The 23,524-nt window shown below is 43.2% G+C and overlaps 1 protein-coding gene across 1 annotated transcript in view; it reads left to right on the plus strand.

Annotated features, from left to right (window-relative positions):
- The window catches only part of ptprz1b (protein tyrosine phosphatase receptor type Z1b), a gene marked incomplete at both ends in the record, with an annotated part of 165,234 nt that overhangs the window by 80,069 nt on the left and 61,641 nt on the right, over positions 1-23,524 (plus strand). The window contains 5 exons of the mRNA XM_083660693.1: positions 7,378-7,878; positions 11,974-12,157; positions 14,387-14,608; positions 16,846-17,880; positions 19,351-19,495. Coding sequence (XP_083516819.1) covers positions 7,378-7,878; positions 11,974-12,157; positions 14,387-14,608; positions 16,846-17,880; positions 19,351-19,495 — 2,087 coding nt within the window. The remainder of the gene's footprint in view (positions 1-7,377; positions 7,879-11,973; positions 12,158-14,386; positions 14,609-16,845; positions 17,881-19,350; positions 19,496-23,524) is intronic.

A 23,524-nucleotide genomic window follows, 5' to 3' on the forward strand; every position in this document is an offset into this window, starting at 1 on the left:
CGTCAGTTGCGTCGAGTCGCAGGCTGCGCTGGCAGGCTCGCCAGCGGCGGCGCACCCCTCGGCGCATTTGGCGAGGGGTTTGACGCGAAACTATGTAAAGGCCTTAACCAAAACGTAAAAAAAATTGCGGATTTAAAGAAAATATTTTTTCAACGTTGTTTTTTAACTCATTGAGTGCCAGCCACTTTTGGAGAACGGATGCTCCCAGTGCCAGAGTTTCAGAGCGTTTTCAGTGATTTCTCGAGGCCCACAGAATATTGTGTGATATTACTATGTAAACACTGAACACGCACAAAGAACGATGAGACTCTATTCTATCATCTGCAAAAAAAAGTTTATTGATCCCATTTTCCGTTCTTTAGTTATGAGCCGGAGAAGATAGCTTGATTCATCCAAAAACAGCAATTTTTTTCTAGAAGCTGAGATAATGGGCCTTTTGTGAAATTAAACATTTCAAGCACATCACTGACTGAAGCTAATCTTTTCTAATGTAGTCACACCTCAAAAATAATTTCCTTCAATAAAACAGTGAAGGCCAGGGAATTTTGTTTGGCAGAATAATATTTTTTAGCTACAACCAGCAGCGCTGGCCCCTGCGTGCGCTGCTGGTTGCAGCTTCTTGCTGGTCTTGATTTGCTGCTGGTGGGCATCGGATATTCTGGCTTGCGTTTGTCAATCCTGTCCTGCTGCCTGGGTCTGTCTGGGTGTTGTGTGCTGCTCTGCGTGCCTAACCCCCCCCCCGCCCCGCCTCGCCTCGCCTCAACTGCACACTCCTCCTCCTGTCTGTGGTGGCTCTCTGCTGAGTTTGCTGTGCGCACAGTGAAGGGTGCGCGACATCCAGCTTTTTTACAGCGTTCCGCGTGTGTTTGTCACCGGCAACCATGCTTCCAGTTGAGAATAATAACAACTCCACGGCTGATCATGCCGATGTGCTGTCGCAACCGACACGGAGCGGCTCAATGGTGGGAGCAGATTCGCTGCTGCAGGCACAGCTGCAGTAACGTTATGCTTCCTGCATATCGATGCATACGGATGCGATGCGATTTCCGTTTCCATAACGACTTCTTCTTTGTTTTTTCCTTGCCTTTCTGTTATGTGGAGACCACTGTCGCCACCTAAGGGTTCTGTAAAATAGGTTAGACACATTCAATAGCTCCCATATTGTAAGAGGCGATGTAAGAGGCTTAGATCGACACCCCCCCGTCAAAAAACGCAATTGACGACAATCGTCGTCTTTGGCACTCTACGTCAGTATTTGAATTGACGACAGCTGTCGTCATTGGCACTCAATGAGTTAAGTTTTGGTCCGAGTGACATGTTCTATGGTCTCTCCCGCTTCTAAATATCACATTTGATCAAAAAGTCTATGGGAAAATAAATGGCTCTGGAAATCTCTGGAAGGATAAGCGTGAGCACTGAGCAGCATGTCCTTTGCGTATCTCAAGAACCATTGGTTGGATCGACTTCAAACTTCGGGATTACACTGAGGGGGACCTGACGGAGTGTAGTGCCCTGTTTTCGTGCAATTCAGCATAGCGCCACCTACTGGCAACCTAAAAAAATCGGTTTATCTCAAGAACCGTTTGTCCGATCGACTTCAAATTTGGTGAGTGCGTTGATGGGAACTCAACACAGTGTAGTGCCGAATTTCATGTAATTCTGCACAGCGCCACCTACTGACCACACAAAAAGTGGTTTATCTTGAGAACCGTTCGTCCGATCAACTTCAAACTCGGGGAGTGCGCTTATGCCTCCCACACACTAGAGGATAAAATGCCCGATTTAATGCCCGATTCCCCTCGGGGGGGCGTGGCCCGATTCGAGGCTAGTCTCAACCGATTTTTTGTCAAAATAATTGTCAAGTGTCTGGTGTCAATAAATTATTGATTGAATCGGAGCCTGCCCGATCTCGAATCGGGCATATCAAACATGTTTGATATTTACGATGGCTGTCTCCCGACGGAACCCGCAATAGCCAATGAGAGCAAGCAGACCGGGACTCGTCGACGCGTCATACCCGGATGTTAATGCAGCGCTCACAACAAACGAGCAACAGCCATGGCAACAGCAGAGCCATGTAGCTCCTCTCCCCAGCATCCTCACAGCAGCTTAAAACAGGGTGGACAGCGGCGGAGGGCTCTCCAAACTTGCGCCGAGCGGAGCGGCCCGCCCCAAGGGAGCGGACATGCTGCAATATGAGCTCTCAGACAGGACGTTGTTTTAGCTTATTTTGCGAGGGTGTCCGCCCGCTTGTAGCGGACCCGCCGCTCGGCGCATGTTTGGAGAGCCATCCGCCGTTGTCTGTGGGAAAAAATTGCGGTTCTGTGGGATATAAACAGCCTACAGTCTAGTTGCTGGAATCGCTGTCAGTCGGTACTTCAAACGGCTGGTGTGTGGTCTCGCAGTCTGGCCGAATCGTCTAGTGTGTGTGTTCAGGCGATTTTAATGTTAAAATCTGATGAAATTGTCCTCATGTCTGTGGTCTCTCATGTTTTTAAAATCGGTTAAGATTTGAAAATCCTCTAGTGTGTAGGCAGCATTAGGGGGAGTCAAGGGACTGCAGGGAGCTGTATTCCGTGCAATTCGGCATAGTGCCACCTACTGGCAACACAAATAGCGCTTTATCTCGATAGCCATTCATCTGATCAAATTCAAACTTAAAACTCTGGGAGTGCGCTTAGGGGGACTCAACGGAGTGCAGGAAGCTGAATTCCGTGCAATCTGGCATAGCGCCACCTACTGGCAACACAAAAAGTAGTTTATCTCCATAGCCATTCATCTGATCAACTTCAAACTTGGGGAGTGTGCTCCTGGGAACTCCAAGTAGTGCAGCGCTGAATTTGTTGCAATTTGACATAGCACCACCTAATGGCAAGACAAAAAGCAGTTTATCTCGAGAAACATTTGTCCGATTGACTTCAAACTTGGGGAGTGCGCTGCTCGGACCCCAATGGAGTGCGGTGCTGTATTTCATGCAATTTGGACTTATTCCAGGACTGTCTGTATGTCTGTCCTTCATATATCTCAAGAACCGTTTGTCGGATCGACCTCAAACTTGCGCTTAGGGGGACCTGACAGAGTGCAGTGTGTGTGCGCGGGGGGGGGGGGGGCACTGCTCCACCCTGCTCACCTACGAAACAAGCGCTCCTTCAAGCCCCAGCTGATCTGGGCGGGTCGCTCCATGACAGTAAGTGAGTAAAGTAAACGTTGCTGTGAGCAGAGTAAACGTTGAGAGGGAATGGCCAGTATGAGGGGGGACAGCATCCCTCCTCGGGTTCAAATTAAAAAAATTCTTGCAATGCAGTGGAGAGAGGGCAGCATGAAAGGAGCAGAGAATAGTAGGAGAATATGTATTTGTAAGCTGAATAAGCAGCATTAATATTCATGTGTCATCAAGTCTGTCATGAATAAAATCAAGGGGAAATAATCAGTAGAGCTCAGTGATCTTAGTTAAGTGAGATTTCTACGTGGTTGTAATGGTAGGCGATAATGAGTAAAATCAATTTAAAATAAACAGTCACACATTCAGAAATATCCTCTAGTGCCGCGCCACTTCCGGGAACCCCCATCCTGTGTAAGTAGGGTTCCCAGAGTAATAGCTGGCCATTTCCACCACTGCTTATGGATGACCATCATCTGCTGCATGCCATCAGGTCTGCTTAAAACACTGCATAGCTAAAACTAAGGGATTCAAAGCATAGAGGCTACTGGATTATCTTCACTCCCTTATCTACACTATAATGTAGTATAATGTAGTGTCTATGTCTCTCTGTCTGTCTCTCTTCGCGTATCTCGAGAACCGTTGGTCCGATCGACTTCAAACTTTGGGAGTGCGCTAAGGGGGACCTGACGGACTGCAGCTAACCCTAATTTGGCATAGCGCCACCTACTGGCAATCCAAAAAACATTATCTCAAGAACCGTTCATCCGATCGACTTCAAAGCGCCACCTACTGGCAACACAAAAAGTGGTTTATTTTGAGAACCGTTGGTCCGATCGACTTCAAACTCGGGGAGTGCGCTTAGGGAGACCCAGTGGAGTGCTGGGAGCTGAATTACATGCAATTTGGCATAGCGCCACCTTGGGAATACAAAAAGCGGTTTATCTTGAGAACCGTTCATCCAATTGACTTCAAACTTGGGGATTGTGCTGCTGGGAACTCGACGTAGTGCAGTGCTGAATTTCTTGCAATATGACATAGCGCCACCTACTGGCAACGCAAAAAGCAGTTTATCTTGAGAAACATTTGTCCGATTGACTTCAAACTTGGGGAGTGCACTGCTCGGACCCCGATGGAGTGTGGTGCCACATGTCATGCAATTTGGACTTATGCATAGTCATAGTACCACCTACTGTCAACACAAAAAGCTGTTTTCTGTATCTCGAGAACCATTCATCCGATCGACTTCAAACTTGGCGAGTGCGTTGCTGGGGACCCGAGATATTTCAGTGGTAGATTTTGTGCAATTCAACCAATAAGATCACAGCTTTCACATATTTCCAGGACTGTCCGTCCGATCGACTTCTGTATGTCTGTCCTTCGCGTATCTCAAGAACCGTTTGTCGGAACGACTTCAAATTGGGGAGTGCGCTTAGGGGGATCTGCCTGACTGCAGTGTGTCGGGGGTAGTGCTCACGGGGTGATGAATGAGGGGAACGGGCACTGCACTAGTTTAGATCATAAACAAACACACAAAAAAAACAGTCAACATCACTTACTGTCTTTTCTTTAATCTGGTGGAAGTATTTTTCAATCAAAGGTGAAACAACACAGATATGATGGTTTATAGTGGGACTTACCCTGCCCACCCCATTCACTTCAGTAGAGCTGGCAAGTCAATGCAAATTTCAATGCAAATGCAAATGTCACTTCCTTCTTTATAATTTCCTTGTTTTCCTATGGTATCTAAGCATTGGTGGTTCAGTGGTAGAATTCTCGCCTGCCACGCGGGAGGCCCGGGTTCGATTCCCGGCCAATGCAATGTCTCCTTTTAGTGCAGCAGTGACTGCCTGTGAAGTGATCACATTTCAACAGGCGGGGCAAGCGGCTCTCTGGAGCAAAACAGCCAAGCTACTACAAGCTACAGGCTCCCTGCAGCCACACAGCCTGGGGGCGGTGACAGGGTCAGAGGTCGTGTGGGCGGGGGCATGGTCAAATAACAGCATGTGGAGAGAGCGGACCATAATTAACTTTGGTTGGGTGGGAGGGAGGGAGGAGGAGCTATATGAGAACAGGCTGGGTGCTTGCCGTACAGGGGAATTAGCTCAAATGGTAGAGCGCTCGCTTAGCATGCGAGAAGTAGCGGGATCGATGCCCGCATTCTCCACTGCTTTTGCTCTCCTCTGTCTGCTGGCTGAGTTTCGTTCAAGAACAGACCTTTCCTCCACACAGACAGGCTTTCATAGATGTGAACGGGGGTGTGAAGTGGAGAAGAGCTCCATCAATAGAGAGAACAGTTCCACAATTGAACACATTTGGAGTTTAAAATGCAAAGTACATTTTGTATCAATGATGATGCACAGACCCTGCAAAATCATATGAAAACTGTGAAGTGATTAATTCCACTACGGAGTGAAACTAGCTGTGCAATAGAAATTGGCTAGTGAATGTGTTGTTTGTTTGTTGTTTGTTTGTTTGCAAATTATAAAAACATGTTGTAAGTATGTTATAAGCCCTGAAGGCTTATAACATACTTACAACATAACATGAGGAGAGAAAAAGAGACAAAGTGTGTACAGGATGAATTAATGCAGGATCCATAATTTGCCAAATACTTGCAAAAAATGCAAGTAGGTGGCAAAACCGCCCATTATAAACCGCCAAATTGAAACATTCTAACCATTTGGCTGGTGAACAAAGAAGGTTGGAAACAAAATCAAATAGGGACCCTGTGTGTGTGTGTGTGTGTGTGTGTGTGTGTGTGTGTGTGTGTGTGTGTGTGTGTGTGTGTGCACATGGCTAAGAGCACGCAGGAATGCGTGCACATAGTGTGTGCATGCAATGAGTAAAGTATGTGTTGTCTATTTGTGTGTCTAGATAAAGTGAAATATGTGCTATTTGTACACTCAATTACATGACATTGAGAAGCAGTACAGCTACACAATACATAACACGACTGTTATAGACTACATGACATGACGTCACACTGAGTACAACCAAAAAGTTTAAAATACATTGACTCAAGAAAAACGCTTAGGGGAAAAGCACTGTTACAATACAAGAATCAAATGCTCCTTCAAACATCTTTTGTAAATTTTTATGGAACGTTTTTTCGCCAGATGGGAAAAATCATTCCATAATTGATCATTTCACACCTCTATATTTGATAGAAAGTTGATCTCTGTCTGTTGTTGTCTGTTGTTGTTTCCCGTAAATTATGCTTAACCTTCAAGTGCCAGTAGGTGGTGCTATGACTATAACTGAATATTGGCATGTCAATGTATTCAGGCCGGGCCTCTTATCAAACATGTGACATTTGGGGCAGATTTGACCATATACAGCCGAGTTACAAATCTCTACTTGTGCTGCCAGTAGGTGGCACTATTACTATAACTGAATATTGACATGTAGATGTCTTCAGGCCAGGACTCTTATCAAACATGTGAAATCTTGGGGAGATTTGACCAACAGTACAAACCACTTTTTCTTGTTGCCAGTAGGTGGTGCTACATGTATGACTATAACTGAATATTGACATGTAAATGTCTTCATGCCGGGACTCTCATCAAACATGTTTTTTTTGTGGCAGATTTGACCATGTACAGTCGAGTTACAAACCAATACCTGTGTTGCCAGTAGGTGGCGCTATGGCTCTGTGTGTGTCCAAATTGCACCAATTTCGACACTGCACTTCCTCAGGTTCTCACCAGCGTACTCACCAAGTGTGAAGTGGATCGGATGAACAGTTCTCAAGATATGCGATAAACATACATACAGACAGTCCTGCATTTATAGGTAGAGTACGTCAATAGAGGCTTGTATCCACAGAATATTTTGAGAGTGGTACAAATGTTTATGAGGATAATTTCTTTTTATCATTGTTTCCTTCCTGACATAAGTACAGATTCGGTACTCACATTGGCACGTTATGTCAAATCTTCTCGTTATTTGTGGAGGATTGAAATGTCTCACTCTTCCTGACTTTGGCTCTTGAAGTTATAGCATTCTGGTGAAGCGCTTTGGCAAAGAGTAAATCCTCTACTTTCTGTGCATTGGAAGGATTCAAATCATTTGATAAACGGGTGACAGTCAGATCAGGCAGTGGAGAGATCTCTTCTTCCATCCTGGTGGCCTGTCCCTCATAAACTCTGGAAAACCTGTCTCCACACATCCCATGACAGACCTCAACACTATACCACTCTTATCCCTCACTGTAGGCCTCATCGAAAGCCAGACAGGCGAAGGCAGAGAACCAGAATCAGGTGGATTTGTCTCCAGAGGACCAGAGTCCGGTGGAGGAGATCCCACCGGAGCAGACCAGAGTTTACCAGAACCAACCCACGGAGCACCGGGACCAGGCGAGAGACCAATCCCAAGCAAATCAGAACCTCCCGGTTCAGTTCAGCGCCGGTCCTACCCCAAAGACCTCTTCTGAGTTTGCCATTCTACCAAAAACTCGACTTGAGCAGAATGTGAAGAAGAAACCAGAGCGAAACAGGTCCAAACTTGATCAGAGCGGTTTGGACCAGAACTGGATCGATGAGAGCCAGAGGATCCCGCCGCACCGGCCGGCCACCAACGCTGCCTCCGACGGCAACAGTGCGATGTGGATCACCATGGCAACCGACCAGCCGGGCTTCTTGTTTCCGGTGGCCCGGCCAACCAGCCCGCCAACGGCCCGTCGGCAAATCACAGAAGAGGCCTCACTGCCACAGCAGGTAGCTATAAGACACCATGTTGATCTTCAGATGTTGAGGCTAAAACCCTCATTGAATTTTATACCTAGAACACGCCAACAGGGTGATTGGGAGATTTACATATTTGCCATATTCGCGATAGTAAGACGAGAAGATAGATGCCTGCAGTAGGAAAGTAGCTACGTCCCCTCCTGCTAGTTAGCTTAGCACAGTCCGCGGGAATCGCTAGCCTACCCCCCGTTAAGTCACCACCAAATACACATTCCAGCACCGCAATGTTCTTATGTACTCTTATGTACTCTTATGTACTCTTATGTACTCTTATCTACTCTTATCTACTCTTATGTACTCTTATGTACTCTTATCTACTCTTATGTACTCTTATGTACTCTTATGTACTCTTATCTACTCTTATGTACTCTTATCTACTCTTATCTACTCTTATCTACTCTTATGTACTCTTATGTACTCTTATGTACTCTTATCTACTCTTATCTACTCTTATCTACTCTTATGTACTCTTATCTACTCTTATCTACTCTTATCTACTCTGATGTACTCTTATGTACTCTTATGTACTCTTATGTACTCTTATCTACTCTTATGTACTCTTATGTACTCTTATCTACTCTTATCTACTCTTATCTACTCTTATCTACTCTTATGTACTCTTATGTACTCTTATCTACTCTTATGTACTCTTATGTACTCTTATGTACTCTTATCTACTCTTATCTACTCTTATGTACTCTTATGTACTCTTATCTACTCTTATGTACTCTTATCTACTCTTATCTACTCTTATGTACTCTTATGTACTCTTATCTACTCTTATGTACTCTTATCTACTCTTATCTACTCTTATGTACTCTTATGTACTCTTATCTACTCTTATGTACTCTTATGTACTCTTATGTACTCTTATGTACTCTTATGTACTCTTATCTACTCTTATGTACTCTTATGTACTCTTATCTACTCTTATCTACTCTTATCTACTCTTATGTACTCTTATGTACTCTTATCTACTCTTATCTACTCTTATCTACTCTTATCTACTCTTATGTACTCTTATGTACTCTTATCTACTCTTATGTACTCTTATGTACTCTTATGTACTCTTATGTACTCTTATGTACTCTTATCTACTCTTATCTACTCTTATCTACTCTTATGTACTCTTATGTACTCTTATCTACTCTTATCTACTCGTATGTACTCTTATGTACTCTTATCTACTCTTATGTACTCTTATGTACTCTTATCTACTCTTATGTACTCTTATGTACTCTTATGTACTCTTATGTACTCTTATCTACTCTTATCTACTCTTATGTACTCTTATGTACTCTTATCTACTCTTATCTACTCTTATCTACTCTTATGTACTCTTATGTACTCTTATGTACTCTTATGTACTCTTATGTACTCTTATGTACTCTTATCTACTCTTATGTACTCTTATGTACTCTTATCTACTCTTATCTACTCTTATGTACTCTTATCTACTCTTATCTACTCTTATGTACTCTTATGTACTCTTATGTACTCTTATCTACTCTTATGTACTCTTATGTACTCTTATCTACTCTTATCTACTCTTATGTACTCTTATGTACTCTTATGTACTCTTATCTACTCTTATCTACTCTTATGTACTCTTATGTACTCTTATGTACTCTTATGTACTCTTATGTACTCTTATCTACTCTTATCTACTCTTATGTACTCTTATGTACTCTTATCTACTCTTATGTACTCTTATGTACTCTTAATGTTGTGTCTCGTGCATTCACCACCTTATGAAGGTTTTCGAAGCAAATAGCCTACATAGGCGGAACTTCCCGTTTTGTCAATAAAGTAGTTCCGGATATGTATTTTTTTAGAAAATGAATGTCTCGTAATTTTGGATTATTATTTCATAATGTGGTGAGTACACGAGTCACAACATGTACATAAGAGTACGTAGTCTGTTGTGTGGCATTGTTCGAATGTGTATTTGGTGACTAGGCTAGCGATTCCCCCAGACTACCAGTCATTGTGCTAAGGCTAAGCTAACTAGCAGGAGGGCGCGTAGTTACTTTTCTAATGCATGCACAGAAGGAGAGAAAGGAGTTGGAATATGGCAAATCGGCGAATCTCTCAAAATGTTTCCTTGTTCCTTTAAACAAAGGATTGGGACATAAAAGTTGGATCAGGTCCCAAAATTACAAGTAGTGAGTAGTACTTCAGTGCTATCAGTCATCACACTCCTCAGTAAAGTGATCGTTTCTATTTAAATCTTTTTTACTAATTTATTTTAGTTTATTAATAAAAAAGATTTGAATAGTAAAGTGATCTTAACATACTTTGTGTTGCCAGTGGTGTGTAAATAAAAATACAGTATTAATATCAATTTTGTAAGAAAAAAGAATTGTGTTGCTTCACTCGCTTTTCTGGCGATAGCTTAACACTAGCAAGCGAATGTGACCGCAAATATTATGCTTCTGCTGGAGTTAGCTAGTTACATGGTAAGGCTAATATTATGCTTCTGCTGGAGTTAGCTAGTTACATGGTAAGGCAGGTTTCACAGCCTTTGGTTTTTCCCAGAAATGCCGACCAGGATCTCTTCTTATGTTGTGAATCCATTTGCGACGGATGAAGCGGTCGACAGTCCTGCAGTGTAGCTGTGCTGCCTTCCACTTGGCCTCGTTCTGACATGTAGCTGTGCTGCCTTCCACTTGGCCTCGTTCTGACATGCATGTGGCTGAGCGAGAGAAAGACAATATGTTATTCACCTTATTCACCACGCACACTTTTTCTCTCTTCCGCGTTTTACGCAATTGTATTTGTTCTTCCGGTTCGCAGCGCTAGTTGGCGGCCAATTTCAAAACAACACGATATGAATGAAGTTTGACAACATTCAGAAGCTACACTGCGGTCAACTTCAGTTACATGTTCATAGCGTTACTGCTGCGAGGAGCCGATGGCTGTACCTGGTCGGCATTTAATGTTAGTTACAAAAGCACGTCGACAGCGTTTTGTCACTGCCAGTAGAGTAGCCGGTTGACAGATAGCCTACTAGCTAGCGTTAGTCCGACCGGTCACACAGCCAGCGCGCGCTCCTCGCTGCTCGTTGAATATTTCCAAATAGGCGTTATTCTGATAAACTGGTCACATATTTGGAATGTTATGTTCTCATTTGAAAAAATATTAAAACTTTAAAACAGTTTTTCTGTGTGCTTGAAAACAGCTTTTTGGCAAGTCTAAAAATGATTACGGTAGACTTTCCGGGTCTAAAACGGAAAGACGATTACAAAATTACGTTATGCGGAAGCGTCCTTATACGGGCAAATAATAAGGTGAATAGACCCATTTAGAGTGGACGTCACAGGGTTAGTTGCGCACGCATCGCGGTATCCAAAACTCTGAGGAACTGAAGCTGAAACGAGAGAGATCCCTGGGAATACAGGAAAAAGACATTTTGTGCCGTATGCGTCTAGACGCTGGACCACTAGGAATATGACGATGTCCGGCACTGCAACTTTGCGATGTAGTTGGATCCTAGACCCATCCTGACAGTGAGTACGGGTCAGTAAACCTCACCCCATTGAAAGAGTTTGCTTATTTGTGTAAGATAACCTGTGTGTTGCTGGAAAAGCTTTAAAATATGTGGAGGAGGCGTCCGGATGTTCCATATTTGTATGATAGCTGAACCGCTAGTTGTAACTTTCTGCAACCAGTTCGGCTCCGCCCACAAAATACGTAATCGCTGTTTACAAACATAAAAAGGGTCTATTAGCACCAGCAGATTGTGATGTGATGACACCTTCTGGTGGACAAACTGAGAATAAATGTTTTTCTATACATGTACCACGGTTCACATTACAATAATCTTATTTTTACAGCATCATTCATACATAGAATGCAACTGCAAGTGCTTTACATAAAATAAATTGGCAAAAGCCAAGCAAAAACAAGACTTGGCTAATAAAATGATATATATAAAAAATAAAGTAAGATAATAAAAATAAGTAAAGATAACACTCCAGTGTAGGAACAAACGTAATAGGAATTACACTATTTAAAGCACAACACTTCTACTGAGCAGATCTGTATCACTTTTTCTACATCCAGACGAAGAGCCACGATCCCCCAGACCAAGCCTCTGAGAGTGACCTCCCTTACCCCCAGTCGGACCTCTACACACCCCCTGTGGAGGACTTCCAGGTCACAGATGTCTTCTATGAAGACTTGATCAGCAACTCTCAGCTGGACACCACCATCTCCACTGCTACGACTACTGAGACTGCCGTGTCAGGTCAGATTTGGTCAGAAGACCTTGAACCTGAACAGAGAAGGGTAGGTGAGGAAGAGAGGGGTAGAGAGGAAGAGATGGCGAGACAGTGGGAGTTTGTTCATATCTCAGTTGTATTTATTTATTTATTCAAGCAGCGATTATTCTTCCTGGGGTCTGAAATTACAATATAAAATTCAAGAAACAAAAAAATTAAAATTAAAATACATAATGAAATCAAATACGGTAATACAACAATAACCAGAAACATTACACAGAAAATAAACTTGCCAAAAACAGCTTTCTAAAGTTCAGTTTGACAGAAAACAATCTTCTACAATGTTAGTGGAAAAAAGTAATAAAAATAATGCAATAAACTGATTAGTTGAAAATAATTCTAAACCACACATATACATAAAACAAACACAAGCAAAAACAATTATTAATTGAAAAGAAAATCGTCAACATAAAGCAGACATAACTCATAACAGAATAGAATAACAAACATCAAAATAAAATCAATCTAAGATAATCTTTTTCTGAGTGACAAATGTTCTCAGTTTCCTCTTGAATCCGACTCTGCTTTTAATTGAAACTAGATGTTGGGGAAGTCGGTTCCAATAGCTAATTGCCCTGTACACTACAGTTTTTTTTAAGGCATCAGTTCTGGGTTTTGGGAGAGCGAACTGACCCGCCATGGCTTGTCTAGTGCCATAGTTGTGCCCATCACTAGTAAGCGGTAGCTGAGAATAGAGGCAGACAGGTTTGCATAACATATAAACATTTTTCATAAACAAAATAAGGCTACAAGCTAACCTCTCATTCACTCTCATCCATGACAATTCAGCATGCATTCTTTCAACACTGTCTCTGATTGAGCAATGCAGAGCGAGTCTCGCAGCTCTATTTTGGGTAAGCTGGATTTTCCTTAGTTCTATTTTAGATGCGTTTGACCTAATGGTTATGGGCGTTCGGCTAGTGTAGCGGTAGATTCCCTGCCTACCAACACAAGGATCGCAGATTCGAGCCCCCGTGTTACGGGAGATCAGAGAAAAAAACAAGACCAGGCAAGCCTAGTTAAGCCAGATCGAGACTGCTGCCACTCAGTGTTCACATACAGTAAGAGCTAATAGCTCAAAGTTCACTTCACACTCTGGAGCTGTGGAGTTTGGTTGACTCAGGTCAATGTAATCAACTGATAGCATTCACCTGTGTCACACATTCACATGTGCCTGCTGCTGCTCAACACCCACGCATGCATGTTTCAACAATGGGGAATCAGTCAGTCAGTCAGTCAGTGAGTGAGTGAGGCAGTAAGTCCCTGAGGCTCCTCTAGGCCCTTCTGGGTCTGGCAAAAAGGGGGGGAATTATAGGCTATCCTTATCTTTAGTTGATTAGCCCAGTGTTTCCCAACCAGGGGTACGTGTACCCCTAGGGGTACTTGAGCAACTTGCAGGGGGTACTTGGAAAGATTTGGCATTACAATTTATTTCCAAAATGATGGGAGAAAAATAATTTCAAAAGTAATTTCATAAGCCCATTGTTAAAATGGCACATGCACGCCGCAACTAGTTCCCCCCGACAGCTCAACTGTTACATGACTGATCAATGGCTCAAAAACATCCAGTTGCTGTCGCTCCAGATTCAGATTTAGGAGAGCCTGGTTATAAAAGGAAAAAGGAGGCCAATCCCAAACTTCAGTGAAAAATATATTTTGTATGGATTTCTTTGTACGTCTGCATATTATTACACTAAAAGTTATAGAACAAATTTAGGAGCATCATCAACAGGCATGAGTGAGGGGGTAGGCTACTATTGGCATGGCAAAACAGCTCAAGGGGGTACATAAGACAAAAAAGGTTGGGAACCACTGGATTAGCCTACCTGCTTCATAAATAAGAAGAAGAAGAAGAAGAAGAAGAAGAAGAAGAAGAAGAAGAAGAAGAATGCTTATTAGTAATAATAATAATAATAATAACAATACTTATTATTATTATTATTATTTACTAATAATTCGTACTTTGAGTAATTTATTATCCAGGCACTTTTTCTTTTGTTTTTGTTTACTTTTACTTGAGATTCCTCAAATGGTAATTTTCCTTTTTACTTGAGTCATTTTTTAGGGGAGTAATTGTAACCCTAACCCTAACCTACCACTGGTCACGCGCTGTACCAATCAATCAAATCAAATCATGTCTGTCACGTCATTCACGTTGTGTCACAACATGTGACGTTTTACATTTTCTCCCACAGGTGATGGCGTGGACAAAGAGGCGGTGCCGTCCCTTTCTGAAGACAGTGCAGCCCCTGTGAGCAAACCTTCCCCAGAAACCATGGTGTCCGTTTCTTCCACCGCCTGGCCTGGGATGAGGACCGCAGCTCCCAGCAACCCCCTCGCTGATCCAGCCTACAGATCGCCCACCACCCCCTCCCTCGCCAAGGTCCTGATGCAAACAACCCAGCCCATGTTCACCGGTAGGATGAAGACCCCGAAATGCCTTTTCCTAGTGTGACCCTAGGGGGTTATGTTTACACACTTGCTTCTTACATTGTGCTCTCATAGCTTTTCATTAGGGAGATTTTCATTACATACTAACAAAGAATAATGACTGTGTATTTATTTATAATAATTTTCCACAGACAAAGTTCTAATACACCTGGTTATTAAACTGGAACAATGATTTTTATATTTATAGTATAATTATAAACTGTTGCCATACAGAACCATCTCGCCAATTTTCATGGATAGGAAGCATGGATGGGAAGGAGACCCACAGTTAATTTTTTGGGGAATGCTTTTCTTATTCCAGTGCACTAGTGTGTGTATTAAATCAATGGAAAAGTATTCAGGAACGTGCAATAATAACTGCTTACTGAAAATCTCCTTAATGTACCACTGGTTATATTGGCTGTAAGGTTTAGAAAATCACCACATAAACTGTAAGTTACCTTGTAAACCTCAAATTACAGTCACAAACATGGCTGGGAATTTACAGTATGAAGGTTTACATGGTAGCAACAGCTGGTGGTGGTGGTGGTGGTTGTGGTGGTGGTGGTGGTGGTGGTGGTGGAGGATGGTTGTTCTCCTCTATACATCAATCATGTAAAACAACAAGGTGACGGAGATGATGATTGTGATTGGGGTGATAGACGGTGGCGTTCTTCCTCTGCTGTTCTGCACTTCGGCAATGAAGTTCTATCTTTTTCTGCCCCTGTATTCTTCTACTTGGATCTACTTGAGTTCTGTGATTTGCATCTACTGCTGGGACTCCTCTGCCTCCGTCCTGTCTCTGCACACTCTTCTGCAGCTCAAGGCCGCACTCTGGTGGTTGTTTTTATATTCTCTCCTGCATATCAGAATACAGACTTCCGCTGCTGTTCAACCCGAGGATGCACTGTCCTCTGTACATATCTGTCAATCATGTGCTTCTCAATAAATACTTTGCGGGTTTCTCTTCTTGTATCCTCTCTTTCCTCTGGTCTATGGTGCCAGAAGAGTTACAGCTTTATGTTTGCAGAGCCAAGATCCTGCTCATTTATAGCAACAATGGATTTAGTGATTTTTCTGAACCTCCAAAAGGATTTGTCATGTCCATCATATAGAGAGTGAAAGTCGACGTCACTTCCTGCTTCAGTATGCGTACCAGAGATTTTCATCCGCCATTTATTTTCCCATATACATTTAATAAAATGCTTATAAAAATAGTTTTACTTGTTTGGTTCAACGATATTTAGAAACAAGAGAGGCCATCAGACCAAAAAAAATTGTGGATTTAAAGAAAATATTTTTTAGGAGGTTTAGGTCTGAGTGAAATGTTCTATGTTCTCTCCGGATTCTAAACATAGCTGAATCGCTTGGTTTGACCAAGTAACACAATTTTTATAAGCATTTTACGAAATGTATATAGAAAATAAAAGGGCGGATGAAATCCCTTGGTACGCATACTGAAGCAGGAAGTGACGTTCACTTTGGTTCTCTATAGGTAGAAACACATGTTGAAAGTCTCAAACCACCCCTGGGTGTATTGAAAAACTTGCGGCCTCCTAAACTACAGTCACAGAAAATGACACATTTGAAAATGACACATCCCTTTGCGGGTGTGTATTTCCCCGTCATATAGCAAATCTTTGGACCTTTCTGGTGTGCCCTTCCCCCCCAGCGAAAACACCCACGTCCAGGTTTGATGAGTCAACCATTGCCCAGTCTTCACACTTAACCAATATCGTGCATCAAGAGGCGATAGCCAACCATACAAACCCTGCCCTCTCTGCCCCAGAAGGACGATTCAACCATACAAACCCTGCCCTCTCTGCCCCAGAAGGACGATTCAACCATACAAACCCTGCCCTCTCTGCCCCAGAAGGAGGATTCTCTGCTGAAGAGGATTTATTCAGTGTGATGCCGCCATCTCTCACTCCCTTTAAGGACTACAACAGCAGCTTCTTTGAAGATGTAAGGAGTGGCATTATCTCTCACCATAACCCCTCTGAAGAGCACGCAGAAAGAAACTCTGATACCACAACTGCTCCAACTCAAAATGACAGTAGTTCTCAAGATGGTCTGAAAATCTCTGAGTCACAAATCTATGTTCCCCAAGAAGTGGAAGCCAGAATGGATAATGTTGAAGGCCACTTTTCCACCTCGTTCCGATCTTCTTCCACTTCTAGAAGTTTTCTCGATACCCGCGAACCTTCTCGTCCCCACGAATCAGAGCAATCCAACACAGATAGCCCAACAGACGGCAGTGGGTCCGGCTCTGGCCTTCACAGCAACAGCTTCGGTCAGGAATGGGACAGAGTAATTACCATAACAATCAAGACTGACCTTTCTGCTACTGTCTTTGAAGTGGATAGCACAGAGAAAAGGAGGAGTGCGACAGGAGTTGAGCTGGCAAGTGTAACAGCCGACATAGGAAACAAAATCGGCTTCAAGAAAGAGACCAAAATGGAGAGGTTGAGGGAGTTAGCTGGGGAAGGAAAGGAGACAGAGGGGAACGCAAGTGAGACAGCTAGGACAGATAAGACTCTCAGGCAAATAGAAGAGAGAGAACCGAAGGGTATGAATAAGGCGTACATCGAGACCGGAAGTGGGTCCGGAAGCGAGTCGAGCGGAGACTCTCAGGAACTTTCAATGAACAAGACCGGGAACACCATCCTCCTTGACGCAAAGAGATCCGAGACTCTTCCAGGGGTCTTAAGCTGGCCGGAGGATGCCAGCGGTTCTGGAGACATTGCTGCAGTTGGGGAGAGAGATGGCAAAGGAAATGTAAAGAGGGGCACTGGGGATAATGGAGACAGAGTTGGTGAGGGCAAAGAAGACATCGGAGCCGTGGACGCAAAGGGCAGCGGGAATGGAAGTGACAGAAGGGAAGAAAGTTCTGAAGATGGAGTTGTCGGGATGGGTCTCTCCACAGTAGTCTCTCCACCGTATGTCCATACGGTCTCTGGCATTGGCGGTGGTGATGGAAATGACGGAGTCACAGGCAGAAACAAAGAAAGTCTTGACGATCTCGTTGTTGTGGGTAGTTTTGCTTTAGAGCCAAGCGTCCCTACCGTCAAAGACAAGAGGAAGGGAGATGATGGAGTTGATGGTGATGAAAATGGAGGTACCGAGAGCAAAGAAAAGACTTTGCAGCAGCCGTCCAGTGTGGACAGGTTGTTTGATGATGCACGTCCTGTCTTGAGGCGTCTCGTCCCTCTGCTCAGACAGACAGATTCCAACAGGGCCATGGAGGAACAAATGCAAGGTAATCTTTACGACGATACAGAAATTGTTTATAGGACGAATCATTGTGACCTCACAACAACAAAAAACGTACTTCCGGGTGCCACTGCATTGGAAACTATTATGAAGTAATAATGCTGAGAAACTGTCAAACAAACGTTTATATCTCAAAAACTATAGACGGTTTCAACTCGACAACATAACTTAAACATTTTTTATTCCCCCTAGCTTACTTTCTGATGCAGTGTTGGTACAATAACTGACAGGACATAAGCTAGGTTCCAAACTGTTCCCTAGCAACACAATTCTGTGAAAACCATCTATAGACCGATTCACAGAAATTATGTTGCTAGGGAACAATTTGGACTCAAGTTTATTTCCTGTCAGTTATTGTATTAGCAAATACTGCAACGGGAAGTACAAGGCTAATTTAGAATAGAATTTAGAATGTTTATGTTGTCAAGTTGAAATTGTCTATACATCACATGATGGCTTCTACAGTATTTTGACATTGTAAGTTCCATGTATAATATAATTTATGTACGTGGTGTGAAAGGTGTGTGAACGGTCTTTAAAATGTGTGAATTAAGTCAAAAGAACAAGCTTCTAGAGTGAGTTGTGATTGGTTGTATCAGGCACTCTAGGCTGGTTGTGATTGGTTGTATCAGGCACTCTAGGCTGGTTGTGATTGGTTGTATCAGGCACTCTAGGCTGGTTGTGATTAGTTGTATGATCAGGCACTCTAGGCTGGCTCCATAGGGTCCCACAGGGCACACCACTGTGCTATGCTTTTAAAGGTTTGTGCTTTTTTTTTTACCAGATACTTGCTGTTTAGAACAGACAATGGACATTTTTCATTAACTAGATATACAGTAGTTTAAGTAAGCAGTAGAGTAGAGTAGAGAAGCAGACATTTATTTATACTATGCGCACTCGATTCCTAGGGTGGAGACTCTGGAGGTGGTGTGCCACCCACTTAGCCAATTTTAACTAAAGAGATGAAAATGTCACAGATTATTACTTTCAACCTAAAGGCGTTTACAGACTCGTCTGTCAGAGCGTCGCCCCGCCCTCCCCGTATGACGGCGGGTGGACGCCGTCATGCGGGGAGGGGACGCCGTCGGCTGACGGGGGCTCCTCCAAAATGTAACTCAGCGGCGACGATACGTGTGTGACGTCAGCTGCACGAGAGTTGTGATTGGCCGTTGCCGGGACACGGAGTCAAATTATGACGACGATAAAGAGGTTAGTAGCAAATCCGAATCATTTTCCTTTGTGTGCCAACCTCTCCCTACTGCGTCGATTCTAAATAGCTTCTGTGTGTGTCGGAGGTTTACTGCAACCGACTGACGTCCTAGCATGTAGGGCTCGCTGGCGCCGGCAGACGGCGAGACGGCTCCAATTCGAGGCGGACGGACGAGTCTGTTGTGGCCTTAAATCTTACAGCTCATTGTACTGACTTGATCCCTGCGCTCTCTCTCCCTCCCTCCAGAGGGCAGTAACAGCAGCCATGAGTCTCGGGTTGGTTTGGTCGGAGGTGTCGAGAGAGAGAGGAGGACTGTCGTTCCTCTGGCCGTTGTCTCCACCCTCACCATCCTCTGTCTGCTCGTGCTGGTGGGCATACTCATCTACTGGAGGTACACACACACACACACACACACACACACACCTACACACCCATAACCATAACCAGTACTTGCCTTGGTCCTCGTTTGGGGAGCTCTGCCCCTCCTATTTGGTGTCTATGATAGTTGTTGATTGACAGCACTTATATATTTCTCTAAACTAACTCATGTATCTTATTTATTATTTTGTATTCTGCAGTATGGCTAGTGCCCCACCCCATGGTCCATTGCTGACTTGTAGAATTAAGTCATCAATTAAAACAGATTTGGTTGGTTTATGTAACCCCACTAAAACATTCTACATTTTATTCTACATTTATTTATTTAGCGTGTAAGAGAAAAGCTCTTAGCGCAAAGTAATTGCTGATAGGATAATGCCATCTATCCCCACATTTTTGCGCTGAAACGTCTGGTTTGGCATGTGGCACGCCTATTTCCAGTACAATTATAACAGGTATGCGCTTGTGCACGACCCCAATTTGCATTGCGCATGGCATTAAACGAGCGCAAATGCTAAATTACCGCTTTTGCAAAGATAGGTCCCCTGGTCTTAAATCGGGTGTGTGTGGCTAATTTCAACTTAAGTACACACACACACACACACACACACACACACACACACACACACACACACACACACACACACACACACACACACACACACACCTACACACACACACACACACACACACACACACACACACACACACACACACACACACTGCAAGCAAAGTAAGTGGCCAAAATACTTTTTCTTTTTTGCTCATGTGACTCAGATCTTTTCATAATATAACAGTGTGAACAGCACAAATCATGTGGCATCTGATCTTTTCAATTCTGATTTGGGCCACTTTCATATGTACTCCTAAATCAGATACAGGTCAAGATTTTTTGCAATGCAACCTCAGTGTGAACAGTCATACTGGAATTCATGCGATTTCTTTTTTACATTACTCTAGGCGAACTGGTCATTGGGAGTACCGGGAGTTTTTCGAGCCGCAAAAAAAAAGAAAAAATAATAATTAGTGTAGCCTATGGGCTCTATTCTCCCCCTGGCCTTAGGTGCTAAACTGGCGTTAAACACAAAAAAACACGCTTTGCGCCTGCCTACCTGTGACTCGGGAAGATAGCGTCATGTTTTTAGGCCCCGAAATGCGCTTTACGCTGAAGAGGCGTGGCACAGTGGCAGAATAGGCCAGAATGGGCATTTCGGCCTTAAATACCAGACTAAAGCGATCTTCCCAACTGGCGTTAATTTTGCGCTTAGCACTTTTCAAAACGAGGCCTTATTCAGTGCGCCGACTCTCCTACCAAACGCCACACACAGACACACATGTGCATCTCCCAGCATGCATTGAGGCTTAATACATTTTGACAAGAAAAAGCAATTACCTGTCCACGCCATTACCTGTGGGAGAAAATGTGGTAGATAGAAATAATATTTATGTTAACACAACATGCAATTATAGAACATTTCAATATTGGACAAAACAAAATCAAAACACAACCCTATGTGAAACGTACACCATGGCCGTATATATATCCATCGCAAATACAACGTGTTATAGTCGAGTGACAACCGTAACACGGTTGTACTGTGATGTCCGCTCCAACAAGACTTAGCTTACTTGACACGTACTTTTTCAACAAAAACACATTTATTGACTTTACATAATGTATATTTATGTCGCATCATTTAGCCTGTGCTGTGATGTGCAGGAGCAGCAGGTAGCCTACAAGTTATAAAATGTCCTGAATGAGCCGAGTGGGGGTGCTTGTTCACTATTGTGAAAGTTATGTGTTTACAGCATATAAAGATCATGGAAGTGGATGGTATCAGGAATGTCACCGATAGTTAACGTTCTTTATACCATGGTTTATTTGTTTATTTATTTGGATCCCCATTAGCTGTTACCGAGGTAACAGCTACTCTTCCTGGGGTCCACCTTAAAAACATAAAAGTATACTCATGCTTTCACATATAAGCATACATTAATACATTTACAGTAATCGTCTACCCCCCCAAACCCCCCACCCCCCCTCCCTAAAAAAGCACAAAAAACACCATTACACCATTACAGTACAACAGAACATTTCAAACATATTTAAATAAAACCATTTATCTATTTATTTTTTCCATTTATTTTATACCCAAGAATAACCTCTTTAGTTTCTTTTTAAAACTTACTTTACTTGTTGCTTGAGTAATCAAGCATGGCAACCTATTCCAAAGGGAGATAGCTCTATACATGGTCTGGGTGAATACTCGATTCTGATTGGCTGCAGGGTGTCCATTAAAAAGTGATAATGTACAGTTGGTAAAGTCATTCAGCCAAATGGTCTGTTCACCATTCATATCAATGCGCCATAGTTTCAACAGTGGTATCAAGAGAGCTGTTTGAGCTCTATACCCCCGTTAAGGGTTAATATGACACTTTTGGAAGTTGAGAAAAAAATTTAGTCGGTCAAAGTAACTATTTAAATCACCCCTGTGTGCTCAGTTTATCAAAAAATAACTCTTATTTACAAATTCGATTTTCGTTTCGGAGATTCCCTCTCCTGAGAGAAGCCGCCTCTGTTCTGGTCAGCTGACAGAAGCCGGGCTCTCAGCTGTCAACTGTCAAACCCTCTGTTTACAACTTGCAGCAACCAGCAGCCAGGCGCTCTGGGAGAGCGTGCGATGCCTCTTATCACTGATACAAATCAAGTCAAAGAGGAAAAAGACGAGATCAACAAAAAGAAAACAACGAAATGGGGAGTTAACAGCAACACACTGAGAGACATCCTTGTACAAAACATACCTGGACTCCAACATACTGAAAGCAGATAGTTTTCACTCTGCCTCACGCCATTTACGTCTTATAAGACCCCGCAGACGTTAACGCAATTCCCTGGAATGCGAGTTTAAACAACCCAGTTACATGGCGTTGCATTCTTAGACATTGCCGTTTTATTTTGTATGTTGTTACGATTGTTATGATTGGTGAAATTATTAGTTAGCTTGATTCTAGAATTGTGCCAGGTGTAGAAACTAAGCAGCCATTTTATCCAATGATAGCCTAATCTCGAGGGGACTATTTTGTCTCGCCGGTTCTCAACTCATATTCAAGGTTATGAAAACTAGATTTTGATTGCAAAATGCATGAAAATATAAATGAATGGTCTTGTTTTGTTCCTTTGGCAAGTGACCATGGTATAAGCGGGTTAATGCACTTCGAGGTGTCCATTATCACTTTTTAAGGGACTTCGCGGAGGCAACCATCCTCGGCTTCGCCTCGGACGGTTCACGCCTCCACGTCGTCCCTTAAAAGGTGATAATGGACACCTCGTCGTGCATTAACCCTTACATATTGTACAGGGAGACCATCAGCCCTGCTGAACAGATCTGTATTTGCCTGGCTGTAGGTTGAATCGTTTTATTCAGGCTATGATCTATGCGCTGAGATATCCAAATTGGCATGAAGAGGTGACAGCATGCAGCCGCAACCGGACTGGATCGAGTGGATCGGAGCTTGGAAGGGAAGAATGTGATTGCTTTACTGCAGATCACCAATTTGTGACAGTTGTGAATAATTCTACGCTTAAAAAGGCGTGTTTAAATGGTTAGCGCCGAGGAAAAATTAGGGAATGCGCCTGACCATGCCCACTAATAGCGCTGCGCCCGGCCATAAACGCTAATTTAAGGCCAGGGGGGAGATAGAGCCCTTTGTGTCCGGCCCAATTCACCAGCCGTACTCCCGATATAGACAAAGAGTTCCATGACAACAAAATGCAAACAGAGAGAGACAGAGAGAGAAAACACACAGTAAACTGGAGTTGAAGTGCTGTGTGATCGGGGGCCCGTTATGATTGATTGGGTATGGTCTACTGGCGATTGATTTTTACTGGAGGTGCAGTGGTCAGATGAAATTTCTATATCGTCGCTGTCGTTCCAGGACCTCGAATCTCCAAAACAGCAACTTTTCAGGAAGTAAAAAAAACCTGTTTGCTCTTAAAATACTGAACCAAACGTCGTCAAAGTTGGCACATGTCTTAATTATA

This window comes from Poromitra crassiceps (genome assembly GCF_964638095.1).
Source record: "Poromitra crassiceps genome assembly, chromosome: 2".
In the NCBI taxonomy this organism is placed as follows: Eukaryota; Metazoa; Chordata; class Actinopteri; order Beryciformes; family Melamphaidae; genus Poromitra; species Poromitra crassiceps.